General features: G+C 39.9%; 1 protein-coding gene across 11 annotated transcripts in view; it reads left to right on the forward strand.

Annotated features, from left to right (window-relative positions):
• The window catches only part of lqf (epsin homolog lqf), a 53,653-nt gene that overhangs the window by 16,978 nt on the left and 11,847 nt on the right, over nt 1–24,828 (forward strand). For 8 of the 11 annotated variants that reach the window (XR_010517527.1, XR_010517528.1, XM_065219862.1 and 5 more), the window contains 7 exons: nt 8,919–9,393; nt 22,652–22,734; nt 22,794–23,255; nt 23,324–23,529; nt 23,599–23,752; nt 23,963–24,238; nt 24,303–24,422. Coding sequence is in view for 9 of the 11 variants with exons in the window: in XM_065219862.1 (XP_065075934.1) it covers nt 9,393; nt 22,652–22,734; nt 22,794–23,255; nt 23,324–23,529; nt 23,599–23,752; nt 23,963–24,238; nt 24,303–24,422 (1,302 nt within the window). In the remaining 2 variants the exon portion in view is untranslated. Of the gene's footprint in view, nt 1–7,660; nt 7,680–7,750; nt 7,857–8,918; nt 9,394–22,651; nt 22,735–22,793; nt 23,256–23,323; nt 23,530–23,598; nt 23,753–23,962; nt 24,239–24,302; nt 24,423–24,828 lie in introns of those variants that run through there. The other 3 variants (XM_065219864.1, XM_065219863.1, XM_065219866.1) reach the window with 3 other exon arrangements.

Raw genomic sequence — 24,828 nt, forward strand, 5'->3', positions numbered from 1 at the left:
TGTGGGTGTTTTCGTCGTCGTCGTCGTCCGTATTCGTATTGGTGCGATGCGTGTTGCACTCATACGTCGTGTCCGACGCTTATCCGTCCGTTGGTCGAAAGCAAATGACGAAGAAAACTTTTTTTTTAAAGTGAAATTATGTTTATTTCTGTTGATTATGGTAGTACATTGATGTATCATATTAATTGATTAGCCTATCTGGCTCTTCATCTTTGTTTAATTTGATATTCTAATTTAATATTTGCGTTTTTCAACTAATTTACAGAATACCCCTTTGTGGATGTGTTTTATTTGTATGGAAAAAAGTGATAACCTACCTAACTACGACTTAACCTAACGTGCAAGACCACGTATGATCTGATGATTTGATCTCAGACAGGTGTCTCTGAACCTTTCTAGGATGAATACTCTCCGTTCTTCTAATGTCTGAATTCCAGCCAGGAGGTGGATCTCAGAATTTTTAGTACGCGGAGGACTGTTTAGGACCATCCTAAGGATCTGAATCCTTTGGAGTTTAAGGTGATGTCATTTTGCGCAACTCTCTCAGATTGGCATACCGTACTCGATTACAGGAAGGATGATTTGTTTGTAGACAGCAAGCTAATTTTTCAGGGAAAAGGTAGGCATCCTGTTGATGAGTGGATACAGTGATCTTATCAAGATGTTACACTTGTTTTTCGTTTTGTCATCGTGCTCCCTGAAAAGAAGCTTGCTGTCTAGTGTTAGCCCGAGGTACACGACCTCTTTGGACCATTCCACCACTGTGCCGTTCAGACAGATCTTGTTATTCTCCGACGGAACAAGTCTGGGAGATTTAGAGTGTGGAAAGGTCATTGCCGCGTTGATACGGATCTTCCAGCTGTTGAAGTATTCAGAGCTCCGATGACCCTACCCTTGTAGACGATGGATGTGTCATCTGCGAACAGAGACAACGATCCACCATCAGGGAGAGCCGGCATATCGGAGGTGAACAGGTTGAATAGGATGGGGCCAAGGATGCTTCCTTGTGGTACCCCGGCACCGATGTTGAAAGCATCCGATGTGATGCCATTCAGAGAGACTCAGAACGTCCTGTCTGATAGATAGTTGTTTATTATCTTCACTAAGAAGATTGGAAGACCGTACTGCTGCAATTTGAACACCAGGCCATCATGCCAGACATTGTCGAACGCTTTTTCAACGTCCAACAACGCCATGGCAGATGTTTTCGAAACAGACTTGTTCCGTCTGAGAATGTTTGTTACTCGAGTCAGCTGGTGGACGGTCGAATGACCTTTCCGAAAACCAAACTGTTCCTCGAGTAACAAGTTGTTTTCATCGGCTGATGTTAGGAGCCGGTGGTACACTGCTCTTTCGAAAAGTTTTGATAACCCAGTCAAGTAACCAGTGCCAGATGGTTGTAGAATCTGGAACTCAAGTGTTTGAGTTCCAGATTCAGGATGTTGTCGAAACCTGCGGCCTTCATGTTTTTGATGATTTGATATAGGCCAACAGTTCATCAGCCGTAATCTCGGGTTCCTCTGGAAAAATGTTAGGAATCTGAAGAAGATTGGTTGCATTTTCAGCAACCTCAGATTCATGAGGGCTGACGATGTTTTGTCCGAGATTATGGGAGCAGACGAAGTGTTGACCTATCGCGGCAGCCTTCTCTTCAGGAGTTATCAGATGAACCACTGGGTCGCCAGGACGATCCAGTGGGGTCAGTTGTGGAATGGGCCTAGGGTTGTTTTTAAGAATTTCTGTAAGTTTCCAGAAGGGCTTAGCACAATCTGGGAGAGTTTAAGAGATGAACTAGCCTATGGCTAAAAATCTCTATAATAAAGCAAAAAAAAAAAATCTGGGAGAGAGCGGATCTTACTAGCAAAATCGTTGTTTCTGAATGATCTTTGTTAATCGATTGCAATTGGTCACTTCAAGCTAGGCAGGCCAGTACGCTTGTACTGCCTACGAATGACGAAGAAAACGATATGGCAAACGATTTTATTATCGCTGCTTTTCTCCTTCCTTCCTTTCATTGGTGAAATGGTGAGGGTCAACCGAGTATTGAGCTCGCTCATGTGAGCATATGATATGTGTCGTATGTTCGATTTGTGCTCTGTGCTCTATCGTTGCGTCCGTGTTTGGGATTTTTCGTTACACGTCTGAATTTTGGAGATCGAAGTGTGCTCTGCTTCTGTACGGACGCGAAAAATTTCCGAGTGTCAAATTTACGGTTTTATTTTTTCTTGGCGTATTCTAATTTTAGTGCAAGAAAGTGAAAGTGATCAGTTGGAAATGCATTCCAAAGTGTTTTCGTTTATCATAATCGATGATTCTGATTAGAAGCAGGTGCAAGAGCTTATCTGAAGATCCGAAGGAATGTTATGAAATGTTTAGCTAGAATTAAGAGATGCAACAGTCTTTCAAATATTGGCTTCACATGCAAACCATCGTTCATTTGGTGAGTTCGTTCCAGTTTATTTGTTTACTTGTTTCGATACCATCTATCAGTTTTCTACAATTTTGTCTTGGACATCTTTTCAAAGAGCCACGTTCATGCTGTAATTTGTCGAGCTAACGCATGTCCACAGGTCCAATAGAAAGATAGGCAGATTTTCGGAGTTTTGAATTTGTTAGATGTTGTAATGTAGATTTGTGTTGTTGGATGCGAAAGAAGATTGGAGGGCGGGTGTTTGACCCATAGAGCCTGTCAATTTCGATTTCAGAGTGCCGCAGTCGGCGGTTTTATGATTCGTGAGCGCTCGCGATTCGTAGAATCGTTGATTGTGACTGCAAGTGGATTTTGCGGGTTTTGTGTGTCGGACGCTTGCTTTTTGGCCTATTCTTTTGTCTAACATGTGCAGAGTATCATTATAGCGTCTAATGGTTTTGAGATTCCTGGTTGCGTGAAATATATTTGTAAGAATATCTTTTTGTGATTTTAGTAGTCACGTTTTGTTTGTAGTTTATATTTTATTTCTTTCATGTATCGTAAATAATAGTTATTCAATAATAGATAGTTCATCCATGTATTCGTACTTTGACGCGAAGTGCTGTGGATTATGAGATGCTCGATGACCCTGGAGGGATCGATTTTGCTTACTGAGCAGAAAATCATGGATTTAACCCCAAGCTCTTCCACAGCACAATAAATCGCCACCATCATTTGTATATTTGATATTGAACATTAACCTCGGAAACTATTTGCATATCAAGCGAAAACGTAGTCCTGTATTGTCGCGAAGCGTTATGGTTCTGAGATACTCGATGACCCTGGAGGGATCGTTTTTGCTAACTGAGCAGAAAATCATGGGTTTAATCCCAAGCTCTCCGTCATGACTCTTAAAATTCATGATCACTAAACAAAATGAATATGTTCTTTCGATAGCCGGCTATCGAGAGATTAAATAAACAACAAATAAACAATACTTTTGGTTGCATCACCAACTTGAGGTGAATCCTAACCGAATACCCTACCCAACCCTCCAACTCCGTAGCACTTATGAGGGTGTCGCTAAGTCGGTGGCCTCTCGTTAAGTAAGTACTACATCAACATTTCCTTCCCTATCCCTAGTTATGGTAAAGATGGGCGTGGCCGGGAATAGCGACAGTCATGCTTCTGTTACTCTTGTTTAGATTGGAACCAATGTTTATTCCCCAGCATTATTCCTGAAAGTAGTCTAACTGAGAATTTCAGAAGAGACGTGAGTGTCGCTAGTATCCAATCTACGAAGTATATCATAACAACGCTAACGCTAACGCTAACGTTACACGTCTGAATTTTGATTTTTTTTTAATGTGACCCCCAGTATAGAAATTAAAGACGTAGTCCTACGTCAAAAATCCAAAATGTTTTGCCCCATTTTCTTTAAATCTCTGGTAGAAGGACTTCTAAAAAATGCTCGCATATGTGATTAATTATGTGTAAAAATTACAAAAAATTTATTTCCTTTGACTCACGTTTACATTTGCTGCTACATTTCAATTGATTTATCCTGAAGGGCTCGTCACCTCTGGATTGGATTAATCATTAATTATCATATAACATTTTTTTTATGTTTTTCAACTAGTTTACATTCTTTCCCCTTGGGGCATATTTAGTTTGAATTAAACAATTTGATAACCTACCTTAACTTCAAATAACTTAGCCTACAGTGCTAGATTTCCATGATAAATATTCTCCGTTCTTCTAGTTTTTTTTTTAGACTTTATTTAATGGATTTTTAGCCTTAGGCTAGTTCATCTCTCCGTTCTTCTAGTGTCTGAAGACCAGCCAGGCGATGGACCTCAGAATTTCGAGTCCTTGTAGGCAGGATTACTACCACTCACTCGCTATAAAAAATGTTTTTCCGAATTATGAAATCATGAGATGGAATACAGATAATTAGAATTTGTAAGCTACAAGAAGAGGTCGTGAAGTATGTGTTTGACACATCAAATCTGTCCATATTGCTTTTAGTGCGTCACAATCAGCGATTTTACGACTCGTGAGCGTTCACTCATCGATTCACTCACGAATCATAAGATCGGTGATTGTGACGCCCTGAAAGCAAAATCGACAGGTTTTATTAATCAAACACATAATTTACACCCTCTTATTGTTACTTACAAGTCCAACAAATCATTATATCAAATAATGATTGCATAATTCCGAAAAATATTTTTTTATAGCAAGTGAGTGGAAGCAACCCTGCTTGTAGGACTGTTCAGGATCGTTAAGGATCTTATGTTGGATCTTTGGCAGTTTGAGATGATGGCATTTTGCGCAACTCTCCCAGATTGCCATACTGTATTCGATTCCTGTTGATAAATGAATACAGTGATCTTATCAAGATGTTACACTTGGTTTAGTTTTGTCAATGTTCCCTGAAAATTAGCTTGCTGTTATTACAAGTCTAGGTGATATTGAGCGTGGAGAAATGATGAGCCTTCGTCGCGTTGATACGGATCTTCCAGTTGTTGAAATACTCAGATAGGACATCCAAGCCCCTCTGAAGCTTGGCAGTTAGAGCTCCAATGATCCTTCCCTTATAAACGGTGGATGTGTCATCTGCGAGCAGAGATAACTTACCACCATTAGGGAGAGCCGGAATGTCGGGGGTGAACAAATTAAAAAGGAAGGGCCTAAGGATACTTTCCTTGCGGAACACCCGCATCGATGTTGAAGGCATCTGATGCAGTGCCATTCTTGGAGAGACTCGGAACATCCTTTTTCGAATGATGATTTAGTATTGTGTAACTTGTATACCAGGCCATCATGCAAGACATTGTCAAACGCTTTTATCTGGCATTATGGCCTGATGCGCCTGGGTCACTGGTTGCAGATATTGTAAATATAGCAAGTGTATGCAACTTGTTCTAGCCTTAATGCTATATATTCTCGCAGTTTTCAAGGTTAACATTGACGAGATAAATTAGCAAATGCCAATTTATTTATTATTTGATTGTACGTTATACGTGTTAGTTCAAATTCTAATTCCAAACGCTTATCTGTGCTAATATTTCGATAATCACTATTGCACGTATTTCCACATTGTCATACCTAAAGCAGAGAGAGCAAAAAAAATCCAATCCAGTGAAGAATCATCCCAGTCGGCGCCGAGACAGATCCCCAACTCTTTTATGTTAGCAGGCGACGACAAATTAATACCAACATGGCAACGACACACCACATTCATGCAAGCAGCATGTGAGTAGGAGATGCCTTCTTCTTTCATTTTCGTTTGCTGCAACATTCCGCAAGGAGCCAGGTTCTTTGTTATCCAAAATACCGTGCAAGTCGTAATACCTCTGCTACGTAACTGTCACTGTAACTGGGTCACGTTGCAGGACATGTACACATTTTACCGAAGGCTGTATGCATTTGTTTTTCTCTTAAAGCGTCATAGCGCCGACAGCTTCTGTTACTTATATGTTAATAACAGATAAGTTGTGTAATTTGTTTATTTGTTCACCATCTTTGGCAGAATAGTCACACAGACTGTTTAAAATAATTAATTCTATTTAACTAGTCTGTTAATATTAAAATCAAATACCACATACACGTCATTAAATCGTCTAGAACATCTATCCAGAGGATTGTTGTATCCGTATGTGGTGCGATGCCCAGAAGTCCACAAAAAGTAAATGTTGCGGAGTTGGATTCACAACATTCACTAAGCGTTTTGTCTAGTAAATTCCATGGTAACAGAAACTATATTTTACCTTAATAAAGCTAAATAATAATAATAACTATATTTTATCTATCTGCAAATCAAACACAAAGCTAGTTATGGTATTTGTTCGGAACTCGAAACAAAAATCCAATGCCTTCCTTCAAAGCTGTCATTCACACCAAAAGGATTGACGTTCGATGGGTGATAACGATAAGATAAGCACACCGTAACGACAACGACGACACTACAATGAAACCAGCAACGTGCCAATTGGCACTCTTCATAACTCTGCGATGGCAAGTGTCAGACCTTCGTTTGTTTTCACTTCACAATTGATAAAACTCACGCGAAGTCAAACTGAAAATCAATAACCGAGGGCTGCAGACGAGATCATCAAACGTGTGCTCCGGTAATGGCACAGTACTTGACCGTGATACTTTCGGGATCCGGATAATCTACCCATAATTAGATATAATACGTGTTCACACATGTGACGCAAAAATGTTCTTTGTGCACCGGCTACCATACGTGAATCCTCTGCACGAGGTGCTACCCACATAACCTTTCCCTTTAACCTTTACAGCAGCAAAAACAAAACCACAAAATCATCAATCGAACCCAATGGGTTCAGATAATTAACCCCTAGCCTTCCCGGTGCCCCCTTCCGAAGAGAGTGGAATAGATTTTCAATCGGTATCAGTAACAACCAGAAATGTACTGATTCACTATGTTCTGCCCCCAAGCATATTCAGTCTGGGTAAAAATGGAAGTGGCATTTGACACCCTTTTGGTTTTGTTGTTTTTGCCGGATCGTTAACTTCAGAATGTGTGCATATGTTATATTGTTTATGTACGCGTATATACTTATATGCAATCGTAGGACACATTCAGCTGTGTCATCACCGAAGTAAGAGAAGGTTGAAACAACGCAAATCAGTTGTGGGGCTTCGTTTATCAATGGTGGTTCTGCACGACTGGTGATTTTTGCGCTACAGTCAAACCGTTTTACAAGGTTAATGCACTGAATGAATTATTAGAGATGGATCATACTCCCCATTGCTATCGAAATTATCTGGAAAGGTTTTCCTGTAAGCTCAACCAAGTCCAAGCAGCTGTGATAATTTTTACCATGTCTCATCCTGGGCATTGGTAAAACCTTGAGGTAGCTTGAACACTACCAGGTCTCAGATCTTAAAATTTTGAAATGGGTTCTAAATATGGAATCCTGCCAGGAAAAGCGGGAAAATCTGCAAACACACATGTTTAAAAAAAGTGACTATCCTGAATCCAACCATGTATAGAAAGTCTCACTGTATCACACGCCACCTGTTTCGTAGCTTTTCAAAGGTGTCCACTAGCTTAGGGGTGAACCTAAATAACCGGCTACCCGCAGAAGCTAATTAGATTACAACTTGCGTAATGTAAGACCGGTTGCGGAATGTAACCGTATGCCGCATCAGTCTGCTTTCGTACTTCCGATAGAAGAGAAGACCGCCTGAACATACAATCGTGCCTGTGCTGCAATCTGCGGTCTGCGACGGGACGGTGATAATCTGTTTGTTAAACTGTCGTCGTCATCTCGGATCGTATGTGAATCGAATCGAATAGCTAGTGTCAAGACAAGCTGTTGTTTACGAATTCAACGAGTATCGCTGGCGCCGCCATCTCAGATAACTGAAAGTGAAAGAGTGTCTCACGTCCACTCCTGACAGTGTCTGACAGGTAGTGGAATACATACACTGAGAAGGTGTTTGGGTTTTGCTGTGAACAAAGGCAGTGAATAGGAGATAAGAGTGTGTGAGATAAAAATAGGTGCAGTTTGTCGCAATTTGGAGCAAAGAAATAAGTACCAAGTTTGTGTGCTTGATAAAAAAAAGAGCTGATAACAACACGCAAGACATTTGTTTACTCAGTAAATTTTTGCTTGCTTTTTGTCTGGGTTATCCGAATGTTGATTCGATAAGATAAATGGATGCAAATTTCTTGGAAGAAGTGTGGCAACAGGTTAATCTAAGAAGGACACAATCTCAGTCGAAACTTGCTTCCGCTAAGCAATTTGATAAAAATGCACAAGTAGGAAGTCAGTTTTGATCATGCATCGCAAAACAACGGTAAACTCGCTCCGTCAGACTGGCGACCATTGACCTTGTCTAGGCCGTTTGCATTCACGCGTATTTTATGTGAATCGTGCAGCTACCGGTCGCCGGAGACTAAGCGGTTTCTGAACTCTACATCACCTACACCTTCTTTGTTGTGTTACGTTCTATGGATTTTTTTTTATTATTTCGCACTCACTAAGCGGCAAAGCGGTTCTTTCCTCTATGTGCCGTGAACCGTAATCAGCATGACCAGTCGGTTAAATTCAGAAAATAATAAACATCAATATGCGGATGCTTATGTGTGTAAATACTTCACGGGTACGGTGCGAGTCTATCCCTCTGGTGTGAATATAAATGTAAACAAAAACAGATAGTAATTGAATTGCTCGCAGTCGCAGTCAGTGAATCTCAAATTGGATTTTTTGTGCTGTTTTGAATGTGAAAACCAAATGCTAGAAGAGCTCGGAACTGGTTTGAGGAATACCCTGAATTCAATGTTTGAAACTGATTGACAAGATGACATTCATTCATTCATTCATTTATTTCATCTACATCATTTTTTGTTATTAACAAAGTTAATAAATCTCTTTTTTAATTAAAGAATGCACTCCTAACCATCTTATAAAATTGTTATCAATATTTGCCAGCTGTTCCATGTTGTATTTTCTCTTCTCTTTAATTCCAGTGCTACGCGAAATATTTTACCGCTGATTTTGTGCTCTTATTCAAGATTGCTTTTTAGTTAACTGCTCGCTCACAAAACTCCCTCGATAACTGAACTTTGAAGACCATTGTAGATCGCGTTTTTACTGAAAAACTGTGAGTGTGAGTGTGCCAATTAATTCAGTTAGAACAAAACCGCGTGAGTGAGCTTGTAACACAATCAAAAATCGAATCAGCGAAAGCAACACAAAAATCGTTTCTGGACACGAGTTATACATCCCTCAACATCTCAACCATACATCATTACTACTGCGCGCAACAATTCGGCAGCAGCAATTAAAAGGAAATTTGCGATTGTACCGCTGTAGTTGTCGGTTACCCTTTATTTGTACCTACTACTACCGCCACCAATCATCACCACTAGTGCAACATACTACTTTTTCGCCATCCCACCAACAGTAGTAGAGCAAAAGCGCAGCGCAATCATTCAGTCACGAGTAAGTTTGAACGTTGCTTTTTTTTAGTTAACTAGATGAAACCATTACCCAAGACGATGCTAGATGCGATGCATGCAATGCTTATTCCTAAATATAAGATGCCTTATGTTATAGACGTCCTACATTCATACTGATTAATACATTGAGAAAATTATGCAAACTGAATTCATCGATGGCTACATATGCAGAAGCTATCTCGGAAAACGCCTAAATGGGCAACTTTGACATGTTGTAACCAGGGTTACTTCCACTCCCATCGCTATACAAAATATTTTTCAAAATTATGAAATCATTAGATGCAGGGCTGATAGCGGGTCACTTTTTAGTGACTTTGTCACTTTTTTGAAGGTGGTCACTAAAAAGTCCCTATTTTCGACAAAAAGTCACTAAAGTCACTATTTTCGCCATTCCCGCTTGCATTGCAATGTAAAATTTGTTAAAAAATAAATAAAAATTATAACAGTGCTATGTACACTATGCTTAATTCTTAGTTGGAAGTTCATTAAACTAACTTACGAAAAAGTACGCAGAAGAAACCAAGACGATGCATCATCAAAGCACACTTTTATTTGAGATTTCGCACCTTGTAGGAGTCCAGATTCAGCTGCTAAATTAAATAATCAGTGTGACCGGAAAATCGGGATAACTGGAAAATGCCGGAAATTCGATGTCACCGGGATAAACTCGTGAACTTCGATGCCAAATAGAAAAAAAGGTGCTTCTTCCTCTCTTTAAAAAATCTCAAGACCCTTGGATACAGTTACTTTAAAGAACTATTAAAAGAACTTTTAACCAAAGCAGTTTTGAACAGATGTTAGAATAGATTCTAGAGATATGTAATACCATGGTACTTCGGACAGTAATTTTTCAGGTGAAAATTTCATAGTTGTGAGTTGAATACCAAGGAAAGGAGCAAAATTCAACGGTAATTCCAACATATATTCAATTAGAATTTTAAGAATACTTCCAACGGCTTTCTTAGAAAACCCTTAGAAAATTCTGAGCTAAATTTCAAGTGGATTTCGAAGAGTATTCTAAGGATATTTTGGTTTTATTTTTTTCAGATAATTCAAAGGAGAATCCCAGCAGCATTGTCATTGGCCACATCTTGCTGGACCTTATAAATGAATCATTATAAACTAGACATGTGCCACAAATTTGGAAGGAATCCTTAGTGGTCCCTATTCAAAAAGTTGCTGGAACGATTAAAGCCGAAGAGTTTCGTCCCATCAACATTTTCCACACATTAGAGAAAGTTTTAGAACTTGTTGTTTAAGGCCAGCTGTTGGAGTATTTAAATAGTAATAGTTTGTTGATACCAGAACAATCGGGATATCGGGAAGGCCATTCTTGTAAAACCGCGTTGAATTTGGTATTAGCGAAGTGGAAAAATAACTTGGAGTGTAAAGATACGATTGTTGCTGTTTTTTTTTGATCTTAAACGCGCTTTTGAAACAATGTCTAGGCCCTTATTGTTAAGATCAATCAAGCGCTTTGGAATTACGAGTACTGCATATAAATGGTTTGAAAGCTAATTGTCTGACAGAACTCAGCGGACTGTTTTTAATGATTCTGCTTCCAGTCCCGTGGGGAATAACCTTGGAGTGCCCCAGGGAAGTGTATTAGGGCCCCTGTTATTTATTATGTATATTAATTACTTGTTTTACGATTTTGCGATATTAATCTTTTCGCAGATGATACTGTGTTATTCAATGCAGCTAAAGATTTATATGATGCCATTTTACACTTGAATGAAGATTTGCGTTCTCTAAGTAGATGGTTGAAGTATAAGCAGTTGAAATTGAATACAAGTAAAACTAAATTTATGGAAATTTCGCGGAATCGAGTAAATGAGAACGTCTCTGTTGTTATTGATGATGAGACTTTTCATCGCGTTCGGGAGATTAAATATCTTGGCGTGATTATTGATGACACACTTAAGTTCAACTCTCACATTGACAATCTCATCAAGAAAATTGCCAAGAAGAATGGAATTCTATGTCCACTGAAAAACGATTTAACTATTGCCAGTCAAGTACAGCTATACAAATCAATCATCTCTCCTCATCTAGACTTTTGCCCTTCCATTTTATTTCTGGCCAATGCAACACAAATATCGAGATTACAGCGCATGCAGAATAAAATAATGCGTTTGGTTTTGAGATGTAATCGATTTTGTTTGCTAACCTGGTTGAAATGTCATATTTAATAATCTTAAACATAAATCGTCCAGCTCAAACCTTTGTAGGGGTAAGAGATGGGACCATCATCATCATCATTATCAGCATTTCGAAGAATTTTTGGAATTTCCTAGCAGAACTAAAAAAAATATTCCTAAGATAATTCCATGGGAATTTCAGCATAATATTAAGTAAATGCTGAGGAGAAATCCAAGTGAATTTTCAGGAGAATTCTTCAGGCAATTCCTAGCAAGAATTTTTAATAATGAAAAGAGCATTGCAGAGTGAATTAAAATAGTTCTCTAAAGATGTTGTAAATTTTTTTTAAATCATATTTTTTTCCTTTACACTAGTCAATAATACCTATCTGAATTTCTAGCTCAATTTAAAATGTTTCCATTATACATTTGGGTTGTATTTTCGAAAAATGCGTGAAATTAGGATCATAGGTTAGTGAAACTATTGTGCTTTATTGTAGAAACATTCGGAAAAACCTGTCCCAAGACGACCTAATGACTTATTCAGCCTTGTTCGGTCCAGTAGATGTTCGGCACAGTAGATGTTCGGCACATGAATAGCAACTCCTGTTGTAGAAAAATTCTGTTTTTTTTTTAGTAATTCAAGAATTAGATCTGGGTAACTATGTTATTTAATATTTTAAAACGCTATCTCGACGTTTCATTCCTCACTTCGTAAATAGTTCTAATAATTAGGTAATGTCTTCTTATTAGGTAACCAAGCAAACGCGGAGCACCTTCGTGATGCAAGTTCGCAGATCGCATAAAGATTATCATAGTTCATATCTAAAACGCGTGACGTGTTAGAGAATAGGTTTACTCTAGACTTTAATTCAGGAGACCATAATCATTTCAAATATGGTAAAATATCTCTGTTATTGGACGTCGTGTTACACAGTGTTGTTAGTTTTTAATCTAGTTGTGCAAGATCTTGCAATATAAACTTTTGACGAATTCGTACAGATAGAAAATCGATGCCTACATTTTTTTGAGTGACTGACAAATCAATTTGCATAATTCTATTTCTGAAAGTTTTCTGATAATGTTAGTCACATTTTGGTAACTTTTTAAAATGATTTTTATTGCTTAACACTGCTATCAGCCCTGTAGATGCTATAATGATATTTTGTACTTGTCAGATACAAGAATAGGTAGGAAAGTATATACTTGACTCATAAAACCTGTCAATTTTGTTTTCACTGCGTCACAATCAGCGAATTTATGACTCGTGAGCGTTCACTCAGAGTGAGCGCTCACGAATCATAAAATCGCTGATTATGACGCACTGAAAGCAATAATGACAGGTTTTATGTGCAAACACTTAGTTAACAACCTTTTCTTGTAACTTACAAGTACTAATTATGATTATAAAATCTAATGATTTCATAATTCCGAAAAACAATTTTTTATAGCATGTGAGTGAAAGCAACCCTGGTTGTAACTTTGTTCCCTTACGATGAATTGAGCTGAAATCTTCGACACTGCACAGCAAAAAATTAATTTTAATATCACATCAAAGTGGATGCACTTCAATCGTGTCGAAAATATGGTGTAATATCAGTGGGCCAAAAATGACAAAATTATTATAAATACAGTGCATGAACTGACATTACGCTGCTTTCACTGCATTAGTTTATTTTTGTAACCATAAAAATTACATGAGATTTTCGGCATGATTGAAGTGCATCCTCTTGGATATAATATTAAAAATATTTTTTGCTGTGTGAACTACCATTCTGTTCTATTTTGCGATTACCAAATACCAAATTTTTTGAACCACTTGTCAGAAAGTTTGATACTAGGTAAGATGTACAACGCTGGGATCCATTTGGCGTAATAACCTCCCGGGTAGAGGGGAATAGTAGAACCAGAGCAAAATAATATCAAATTTTACTATCAATATCTTATTATGTTATTGATTTATTGTGCGCTATAACAGTTTATTTATTTGAGAGAAGCATGGGGATGACACCTGTGCAGCTACCGCACCAAAATGCGTGTACTGTAAGGGAACTCCTCATGGTATCTCGTCATGCCCGGTGTACAAACAACGCGGGGAGAAATTACAACGCTCACTTAAGGAACGTTCCCGGCAGTCTTTTGCAGAAATGCTTAAGACGGCCACGCCATCGACCAACGACAAAAATCCCTTTTCTCTTTTGTCAGATGACGAGACTGACTCTGACTTGGCTGATGAGGGAACTTCTTTCTGTTTTTCAGCACGGAAACGAAAACGCATTCGTTCGCGGAAAGTTGAGAATGAAGAACCCCAAATCAGCTTGCCCAAATCAAGGAGTGGTGGAAAAAAGGAAGTTTCTACTCCTCCTGGATTCAGAAGAACTGACTATACCCAGGATTTTCCACCTCTCCCGGGGACATCCAAAACCCCTGATGTCCCATTTTTAAGAACAGAAGCCCCTTCTTCATCTGGGTTGTTCTCATTTGATAAAATTGTGGACGATATTCTCAAGTACCTGAATATTTCTGATCCTCTGAAAAGCATTGTCCTCACATTGCTTCCCACTGTGAAATCCTTCTTGAAGCAATTGACTTCAAAATGGCCCCTTCTTGCAGCTATCATCTCCTTCGATGGATAATTTTCCAAACGAGGTCGGGGATTTGATCACTATTCTACAGTGGAATTGTCGAAGTCTTATTCCTAAATTAGACTCTTTTAAGTTTTTAGTTCACAATAATGATTGTGATGCATTTGCTCTTTGTGAAACTTGGCTCTCTTCAGATATAGATCTTCCTTTTTATGATTTTAACATTATTCGACTGGATCGTGAGGATTCGCGTGGAGGAGGGGTACTTTTGGGGATCAAAAAGTGCCATTCTTTCTATAGAGTGAATCTTCCACAATTTACAGGTATTGAAGTTGTCGCATGTCAGGCTATTATTAAAGGTAAGAGCCTTTGTATTGCTTCTGTTTATATTCCTCCTAGAGCCGTTGTTAATCGAAAACAACTTTCAGATATATGTTCAGTACTTCCTGCTCCACGGTTGATTATGGGAGATTTTAATTCCCACGGTACAGGCTGGGGGGAACTGTATGATGACAACCGTTCTACTTTTATATATGACCTCTGTGATAACTTCAATATGACAATTCTTAACAATGGAGAAGTAACACGTTTGGCTGGACCATCCTCGAATGGAAGTAAATTAGACCTCACACTTTGCTCTAACTCATTATCGTTGGATTGCACGTGGAATGTGATCCAGGATCCCCACGGTAGTGATCACTTGCCGATCAAAATTTCGATTGCCAGTGGGTTCAATCCGTCGGAATCCGTTAACGTCGCGTACGACCTCACCCGTAATATCGATTGGACAACGTTCAAGACCGCGATAGAGGAAGCCGTGTCGTCGGTAGAAGGGCTTCCACCGTTGGAGGAATATAACTTCCTCTCCAATCTGATCTTGGACAGCGCGCTTCGAGCTCAAACTCGGCCGGTTCCAGGAACGTCTTTGCGTAGGAAACCTCCTTCCCCTTGGTGGGACCACCAATGCACTGAGGTTTATCGTAAAAAGTCCGACGCGTTTAAGCTTTTCCGGAAACGTGGAACACCCGTGTATTTCGAAGCGTACTCGGCTCTTGAACGCGAACTCAAGAGCCTCATCAAAGCCAAGAAACGCGGATACTGGCGGCAATTCGTGGACGGATTATCGCGCGAAACGTCGATGAATACGCTTTGGAACGCGGCGCGAAGGATGCGTAACCGGTCTTCGAACAACGAGAGCGAGGAGTACTCAGATAGTTGGATTCTCAAGTTCGCGCGAAAAGTATGTCCTGATTCCGTGCCGGCACAGATGATTCCTCGCGAAACGACGAATTCTGTAGACGAGATCAGCCAGCCTTTTTCAATGCTGGAACTCTCACTCGCGCTCCTTTCGTGTGGCAATTCGGCTCCGGGGGCTGATAGAATCAAGTTCAACTTGTTGAAGAACCTCCCAGACGTCGCTAAGAGGCGCATGTTGAACTTGTTTTGTCAGTTCCTGGAGCTCAATATTGTTCCGGATGATTGGAGGCAAGTGAGAGTTATAGCCATTAAAAAGCCTGGAAAACTCGCTTCAGATCATAACTCGTATCGTCCCATCGCGATGTTATCGTGCATTCGAAAATTGTTGGAGAAAATGATCCTTTTTCGCTTGGACAAATGGGTTGAGACGAACCACCTACTCTCAGATACTCAATTTGGATTCCGTAGGGGCAAGGGAACGAACGACTGTCTCGCGTTGCTTTCCACAGAAATTCAGTTGGCTTTTGCTAAAAAAGAGCAAATGGCTTCTGTATTCTTGGATATCAAGGGGGCTTTTGATTCAGTATCCGTTGAAGTCCTTTCAGACAAACTCCACGCTTGTGGCCTTTCTCCATTAATAAATAACTTTTTGTACAATTTGCTGTCAGAGAAACATATGAGCTTTTCTCATGGAAACTCTACAGCTTCTCGATTTAGTTACATGGGTCTCCCCCAGGGCTCATGTTTAAGCCCCCTTTTGTATAATTTCTACGTCAGAGAAATTGACAATTGTCTAAGTGACAACTGCACGTTGAGACAACTTGCAGATGACGGCGTAGTGTCTATGACAGGGCCCAAAGGGGTCGACCTGCAAGGACCCTTACAGGATACCTTAGACAATTTGTCTACTTGGGCTATTCAGCTAGGTATCGAATTCTCCACGGAGAAAACTGAGTTGGTCGTTTTTTCTAGGAAGCATAGCCCAGCACAACCAAAGCTTCAACTTTTGGGTAAACCGATCAGTCATTCTATGTCCTTCAAATATCTTGGGGTCTGGTTCGATTCAAAATGCACCTGGAGATCCCACATTGAGTATCTGAGACGAAAATGCCAACAAAGGATCAATTTTCTCCGAACAATTACCGGAACGTGGTGGGGAGCTCATCCGCAAGATCTTCTAACGTTGTACCGGACAACGATTTTATCGGTTTTAGAGTACGGTAGTTTTTGCTTCCAGTCGGCGGCTAAAACTCACATCATCAAACTGGAACGTATCCAGTATCGTTGTCTTCGTATCGCGTTAGGATGCATGCACTCGACTCATACGATGAGTCTAGAAGTGTTGGCGGGCATGTTGCCACTATCGGATCGGTTCTCGGAATTGTCCCTCAGGCTCCTCACCCGTTGCGAAGTTATGAACCCACTGGTAATCGAAAACTTTGAAAAGCTTCTTCAGCTGAACCCTCAAACTCGTTTTATGTCATTGTACTACGTGTACATAACACAGGATGTCAGCCCTTCACAGCACAATCCTCATCGTGTATGCTTCACCGACTTCGGCAATTCAGTTAGTTTTGATTTATCTATGACGCGGGAGATTCGTGGGATCCCAGAACATCATCGTTCCATGATTGTTCCGTCAATTTACGCTGCAAAGTTTGGCCAAGTTGATTCCGCAAGATCGTTCTTCACAGATGGATCACTAATAGAGTCGTCCGCTGGTTTTGGTATTTTTAACGAATTTCATAGTGCCTCTCGAATGCTTCAAGCTCCTTGTTCCGTACATGTTGCTGAGCTGGCGGCAATACATTATACGCTAGAAACGATCGCCTCACTTGCACCAGATCATTATTTTATTTTTACGGATAGTCTCAGTTCTGTCGAGGCTATTCGCTCTATGAGGCCGGTAAAGCACTCCTCGTATTTTCTCATGAAAATACGAGAGCTTTTAAGTGCTTTATCTTTAAGATCTTTTGTCATCACCTTTGCATGGGTCCCATCTCATTGCTCGATTCCGGGCAATGAGATGGCTGACTCACTTGCTAAGGTGGGCGCTATGGAAGGCGATATTTACGATCGACAAATCGCCTACGATGAATTTTTCTTCATTTATCGTCAACAGTCACTCGTCAGCTGGCAGAATAAGTGGAGTGAAGGGAGTTTGGGACGATGGCTATATTCGATCATCCCTAAGGTGTCGAAGAGTTCTTGGTTCAAGGGGTTGGATGTGGGTCGAGACTTCATTCGTGTGATGTCTCGCCTCATGTCCAATCACTATTCGTTAAACGCTCACTTGTTCCGTGTTGGGCTGAAGGACAGCAATCTCTGTGAATGTGGACAAGGTTACCAGGACGCAGATCACATTATTTGGTCTTGTGCTGAGCATCGCGGAGTCAGATCTGAACTGTACGATTCCCTTCGGGCTCGAGGTAGACAACCTAATGTTCCAGTTCGGGATATTTTGGCTAGACGCGATCTGGAGTTTATGAAACTCATATATGTTTACTTTAAGAATATTAACATTAGATTGTAAGTTTTATTAACCATGTGTTTAGTTTGTATTTTGTACGTGTGGGTTTTTTTTTTATGTTTGTTTTCAAGATGAATAGAAATTCGTTCATGTTTTAGGATTAATTAAATATTTGTATCGTAAACCACATTTCAAACCTCCCTCTCCCTTTTCCCATCCAAAAAAAATTGTAAATCCCCACTAACCTCGAGACAACCGCGAGTATCCGGTCCAGCTCCTTTAACTTTAAATATAAGAAATCAATAATGTATAACAAAAATGATAACTCGGCTCTGTAAAGTTTATTCGATTGAGCCTGTACAAATAAAGTAATTAATAATAATAACAGTTTATTCTGCTTTCAGGGCTTAATTTGCTATTGTTATGATATTTTGGTACCATGAATTCAAGAGCTAATTTTGATATATTAGCAGGATAAGCTTTTAATATGTCATTAAATTGATTAATTAAAAAAAAACATTCTAATAGCATGAAGGGCTAAAGGGCGAACACGAAATTATTGCAACACTTACAACTGTCTGTATATTTATTCCTACTAGGCGGAAATTAACCAAACTTTGCATAGTTTCTCTTTGAAGTTCAATGTTTACATCCTGCAAACTGCGTTATTGTCTGTTTCGTTGAGGCTAAGATAGGAAAGAGACAAGTGAAATCCGGAGTTGTCCCATCGTGCTATAGGAAAAATACTGCATACTGCATCAAGCGTATCAAGAGTTACAAACAGGTTCAAGGACCGGTTGACATTGGATCACAAGCACGGAGCAGGAAAGAAACCGGGTGCAGCATGTAGGAAGACGGAAGGAAAGGTGAAGGGTGATTTCACCCGAAATCCCAACGTTTCAACATGTGATGTTGCCGAAAAGGTCGGTGTTTCGCAAAGTTACGTGCAGTAGGTCAACCCTAATAAAAGAAAAACCATACCCGAACGATAATCCAAATGATCGAATTATTCCACAAATGGTTTGGATGATACCCTGAACACGTCGTTAAGCAAAATAACTATACAAGTTCTATTAGGAAATGCAAGAGCTGGATTATATGCATTCGTGGTTCAAAACTTCCCAAACCGCGATGAACGCCAGCAAACTGTTGCCAAAACTCGCGCAAGGAAGCTCTACACAGAAATGTTGACCAGATACAGTTGCTGTGTGATGGATGATGAAACATTCGTCAAAGCTGACTTCCAAAAAATATCAGCACAGGAGTTTTACACCGGAAAAGATTAGTTCCAAGTGGATGATGGATTATTTGGCAGGCTATCTGCACCTGTGGAAAAAGAAGTAAAATATTCGTCACAAAAGGCATCATCAATGGTGAAATTTACAAAAATGAATGCTTCCAAAAACGTCTGCTGCCATTTTTGGGGCAGCTTCATGTCACTATTCTAAAGCGTGCTGGAATGGTATGAGGCTATTTCGGTGCATTTTGTCCCCAAGGACATGAATCCACCGAACTGTCCAGAACTACGCCCAATCGAAATCTTTTGGGCCATTATGAAGCGGGAACTCAGATAAACCAAGGAGAAAGTAAAGGACGCAAAAGACATGCGGAGGAAATGGATAAAAAATGAGTTAAAGGTACCGGATACGACTGTACAAGCTCTTATGGATGGCGTGAAGCAAAAGTGTCGGGCATTTTACCAAACAACCCCCAAAGATTGATCTAATATATGTATAGTAGACTGATGCAAATTTTTACATTTTCGCTCCACAATGCTCAAACGGTTCCAAATCGGGTCCTGATTAGTCTCCCAAAATTTGAAGTCATTTGAAAAGAAACTGACTTGCCACAAACCATTTGAAGTTTATATGGAAATTACTATGGGAAATCCAAACTTTGTGTTCATTGTCTTCTTAACTTTTTCCATACTACACTGTTAAAAAAATTCAAAAGACATAGTTATGGAAAATTTTCTCAGCTTCAACTTAGCAGAATATAGTTGTTGAGCCAAACGTCAAATAAAATAGTTATTAATTGTTTAAGAGATTGATAATCTTATGGCATGATCAAGCAGCTGTTTTGTGAGCAACACTGTATCTTGCAGTGTGACATAGTAGCCATGATTTTTGTACTCTATTCCAAGCGCCAGAAACACCAATGTTGCCTGCTGAACAGTTGATTGAGCATAATCGTAAGACATTAGTGGCTTGAATTATTGATAACTTTTGATGCTTACATTATATTTAAAAGTGGTTCAGCACAAAGTTATAGCTGAGAAAATTTTCTACAAGCTCAGTTATCATTTTTTAAAGCAGAGCGATATGATAAATTGTTAGATGGATATGAACAAAACATTTGGTTTTCCTATAGTAATTTCCATATAAACTTCAAATGGTTTGTGCCAAGTCAGTTTCTTATAGAATGAGTTCAAATTTTGGGAGACTAATCAGGACCCGTTTTGGAACTGTTTGAGCACTATGGAGCGAAAATGTCAAAATTTGCATCAGTCTAATGTATACTGAGCCACCCTAAAAATTTTGTTTGTACCTGATAAATACGTGAAATTTGAAAGCAAATGCAATGTGTTGTAATATTTTCGTGTTCGCCCTTTACTTTATAATGCTTAGATTATTTAGATTAGATTATTTTAGTTGAGTTGAGGCTTGCTTTTTCAACCGTTCTTATACTAGTTTCCCCAGTTATCATCTAATGCTGGCATTACCTACCCACTAAAGATCATGAGTATTTAGCATTCTGAAATATCAATTTATGTGCCAATGCGCACAATTTATCTATATGCCTGGATTCATTGCCTCAAAATAATTTAAAAAACTAGTGATAACATCAACAATGTCAGATTGGCATTCCTACATGCTAGTTACACACTAAAAAATAATTAAAATTACATGCGATGTAATCTGTTTCAATCGGTAAAAAATGGAGCATGTACAAATGTATATCTAATTTTACAGCTTTTGCTATGTAACTGCTTCAAGCAAGTAACTTTACAAGCGGGTCATATAAGTCAGACATGTAAACTTACAAGATGCGCATGTGCATCATATAAGTTTCCATGTAGAATTATGTAGAAATACCAAGGGGTAAGTCACTCAGCACATTGTGCCGCAATTAGATTCGGCACAGCTTGGCCACATCCATCGGCACAATCTCGTACGCATTTGATTGTTGTAAATAAAATGGGAGCACTGCTGGTCACTGAAGTTGTTCACAACATTACGTGCTGTTTGGCTGTATATTCAGGAACATCCTCTAATTAAATATACCAGAGGAACTCAGACCAGGACACAGTGGGACCATTCTGAAAAAAGACGGTCAATACCTTTTTCTCTCCTTTATCGTCGTTTAAGAGACTTGGTGTCTTGAAGAAGTTTCTCGTAATAATGGTCCACGTCTTTTGAAATAATTACCCAAATTTTTATTAAGCTGGTATTACACTTGCAAAAACTATTTTTTTACTGGTTCGAGATAATAGCTTTATGTCTTCAGCAATGTTGTAGAAAAACAAATTTTATGAAACTTTGCTCAAGACACCAAACTTCTATATGATAATGATTCACAATATTTAAGTGAACTCTTGACAGGAGCAGTCTTGTAAGCGGTCACGGTAGTCGACACATTTTCTGTGATAATTGACTGCCTTTGCCTCCGACACTTGCAAGACAAGCTATCATAGTACAGTACCAAACTAAAATGTAATATGACAGGCTCTGTCATACGACACTGTCGCCGAAGACCGTCACGTAGGTATGTATTTTAGTTTTTCTCATATTAAGAGCTGCTGATGTTGTACTTGTGTGAATTCTGAAAATAGCAAGTAATGATGTCCTAGAAATAATATTTCTGATCAGAAATGGTTTGATTTACACCACATTGAGGAATTACAACGAAATCGCACATGTCATATGATAGCTATTTTGATAATTTTCTTTTAGCTCGAATGTTATTCTACCGCTCGTGTTGCGTGAGAGAGACGACGGTAGAGCATGAGTGTTCGAATACAAACAGACTGTCGCGCACGACAACGAAGCGAGTGTAGTAAAAAACGTCAACTGTTTCAACCCCTGGACAGGAGTACCTTAAAATCACTGTTTTGGCTTTTTTGGTCTTATAATCTCAACTAAACGGTTTGACATGTTCTACATAGGTGATCAAGGTAGTTCAAACTTAGACAAATGTTGAAGATTCCGAACGCGCCCAAAAAAATCGAAATCCATGAAAAATGCTATTATGGTTCATTTAACCTAGTGACCTCTTCGACTCAATCGTATTTGGTTTTATGCTTAATTTCAATGCATATAGCAGAACCGGGTAAATTGCCAGAATTCCGACAATAAAACGGGAAAAGGCAGGAAATTGATAATCGGCTTTTGCCGGTCCCCATGTATGCAGTAAATTATGTAAACTTAATCCAACTACGAGAGCGTTATAAATCGCAGAAATTTATATTTTGAAATGGTGTACAGTAGGGTGAATCAAGTTTATATGGTGAATCACAACCCCCAGTTTCCCACAGCTCTTTTGATTTGTATTTAGGTCCCCAGCAACTGTACCAAATTTGAACTGCTTATTATTTCAGTTGTTTATTTTAATTTCCCTGATTACGCCGTACAGCAACCTGCTTCCTGGCCCCTTTTCTAGTTGCTCGTTCTACCCAACTGCCATACAAAATAGGCATCGACGTTTCACGATCCTTTTTCGAAATGGGATCAAATCGTATCCCGCACGAATGAATCACCATTGTTTTTATAATCTAGTAAACTATTCATCACTATGAACCGTCAAACCAGTGCATTACTTTCGTCTAACTTGATTTCCTCCTTCTTCCAGTGAAACGAAACGACACGCAGATGAACGTTGCTGGCATACGCCGAAACATCAAGAATCTTGCACACAACTATTCCGATGCCCAGGTACACGGTTTCGCATTAGTCAATCATTTCAAGTTCGTGACGCATTTTCTATTTTCTAGATTAAAGTTCGCGAGGCGACCTCCAACGACCCATGGGGCCCCTCGTCAACTATCATGGCGGAGATCGCTGATCTTACCTACAACGTGGTAGCCTTTTCGGAGATTATGCAAATGATTTGGAAGCGGACCAACGACCATGGGAAAAATTGGCGCCACGTGTACAAGGCACTGCTGCTGTTGGAATACCTCATCAAAACGGGTACCGAAAAGGTGGCACAGCAATGCAAGGAAAACATCTACGCAATCCAGACGCTAAAAGACTTTCAATACATCGAAGAGGGAAAGGACCAGGGAATGCATGTGCGGGAGAAGGCCAAACAATTGGTTTCGCTGCTGAAGGATGACGAACGGCTGAAAAATGAACGAGCGCGGGCGTTAAAGGCAAAGGAACGATTTGCCCGAACAGCTAGTGGGTTCGGATCGGATGGATCCATCGACGGTCCCACCACCAGAGATGCTCGCGTAAGAATGACACTCATTTGCAGGGCATTGCATTCAGCGGGCTGATTTGATTTTTTTTTTCATTACAGCCTCCGAATTGGGGTGAAGGAGAACCAACTGGCCGACCAGTGTCGGAAATTGAATTCGTCAGACCTCAGACGGTGGGAGAGGAAGAACTGCAGCTACAGCTGGCCATGGCGATGTCACGTGAAGAAGCCGAACAGGAAGAACAGAAGCGAAGGAGCGACGATGTACGGTTGCAGCTGGCCCTTAGTCAGAGCGAGCAGGACTTTAGGTATGTCGTTCGTTTGAAATTGTATTAAATGCAATACAACATTTATATTTAATTATTTAATGATTGCAGTCAAGATGACGTGAAGCCGGCAAATAGTGCCCTGGTCGATCTGCTGGACATTTCATTCGGGGCCGCCAGTATTTCCAGTCCTTCACAACAACCCGGACCATCGACAAGCACCGATCCTTGGGGCTTGCCAGTGGCCGGAGGATCGAGACCACAGGTAAATAGCTCCGTTAGTGTTTAATTTAATTCACAGTTGGAAATTAATTTCGAAATTGAAATCTAGACATTAAATATTCAGGAAAGGGCGCATTCTGCGGTATGTTGTTGATATCCCCCTCCGAATGAAATATGTATTGCTAGAATGATATCAAATAATTGCACAATCGTTTGCTATGAGAAAATCTAACATATATTTGGTCTTTTTCAGACTTCAGACCCATGGTCACGAACCTCCTCACCGCCAGTGATTGATCCTTGGCTCAATAGTGCCTCGGCCCTTCCTCCACCGACATCTAAACCACCACTAGCAGCCGCAGGGATTGGATTGGATGTTTGGGCTCCACCACGGACACATTCACCTTCGGTAACGTCCGGTTCATCTGTCGAAGGTTGGCTTCACAATGGTACAGGCGCTGGAGCAGTAATTCCACCAGGAACCAATGGAAACGTTGACCCATGGCTCAAATCATCTGCTCCTAGTGCAGTAAGTATAACTAGTATTCCATCAGAAATGGTACCTACATAATAATGACTTGAACATTTTAAAGAGCGACGCGTGGCAACCTAAACGAGCTACACCAGTGCCTACGGCTGATCCCTGGCAGCCACCAAGTTCAACCCCTGCTAAACACGACCCTTGGGCGCCACTTGCAGATGGAGCTTTTGCGGTAAAATGAATAAACTGTCCTGTTTTAGCATAATTGTCCCACTCGTTAAAACGGCAAGCTGAGAAAAACGCTGTTGGAGATTTTGTTTTCTCAATTGGCTCTTATGGATGGGACAACAGAGTTCTGGTATTTTGCGTAACATTTTCTTAACAAAGCAGGACATTTTTCGTGTACATTGTACAGTTCATAGTTCATGTCCAGAAATCAGTTCCAATGTACCGTGTGGTGCCCGTTCACCGCTCACTTTAGAGCAAAATCAAGTTAACGTCGCTGGTAGAATTACTTTTCATAAATATATGAGCCCAATTTTTCACTAGCCTAAGGTCATTATCATAAGATTGTGGATTTTTTATCCAGTTCGTTTATTTGGAAGGCTCAATCACGTTAGCTTTACTTGTTCACTGTT

The sequence above is a fragment of the Ochlerotatus camptorhynchus genome, unplaced genomic scaffold, assembly GCF_037179485.1.
Source record: "Ochlerotatus camptorhynchus isolate MF236.1 unplaced genomic scaffold, CSIRO-AGI_Acam_v1.1 ptg000112l, whole genome shotgun sequence".
NCBI lineage: Eukaryota > Metazoa > Arthropoda > Insecta > Diptera > Culicidae > Ochlerotatus > Ochlerotatus camptorhynchus.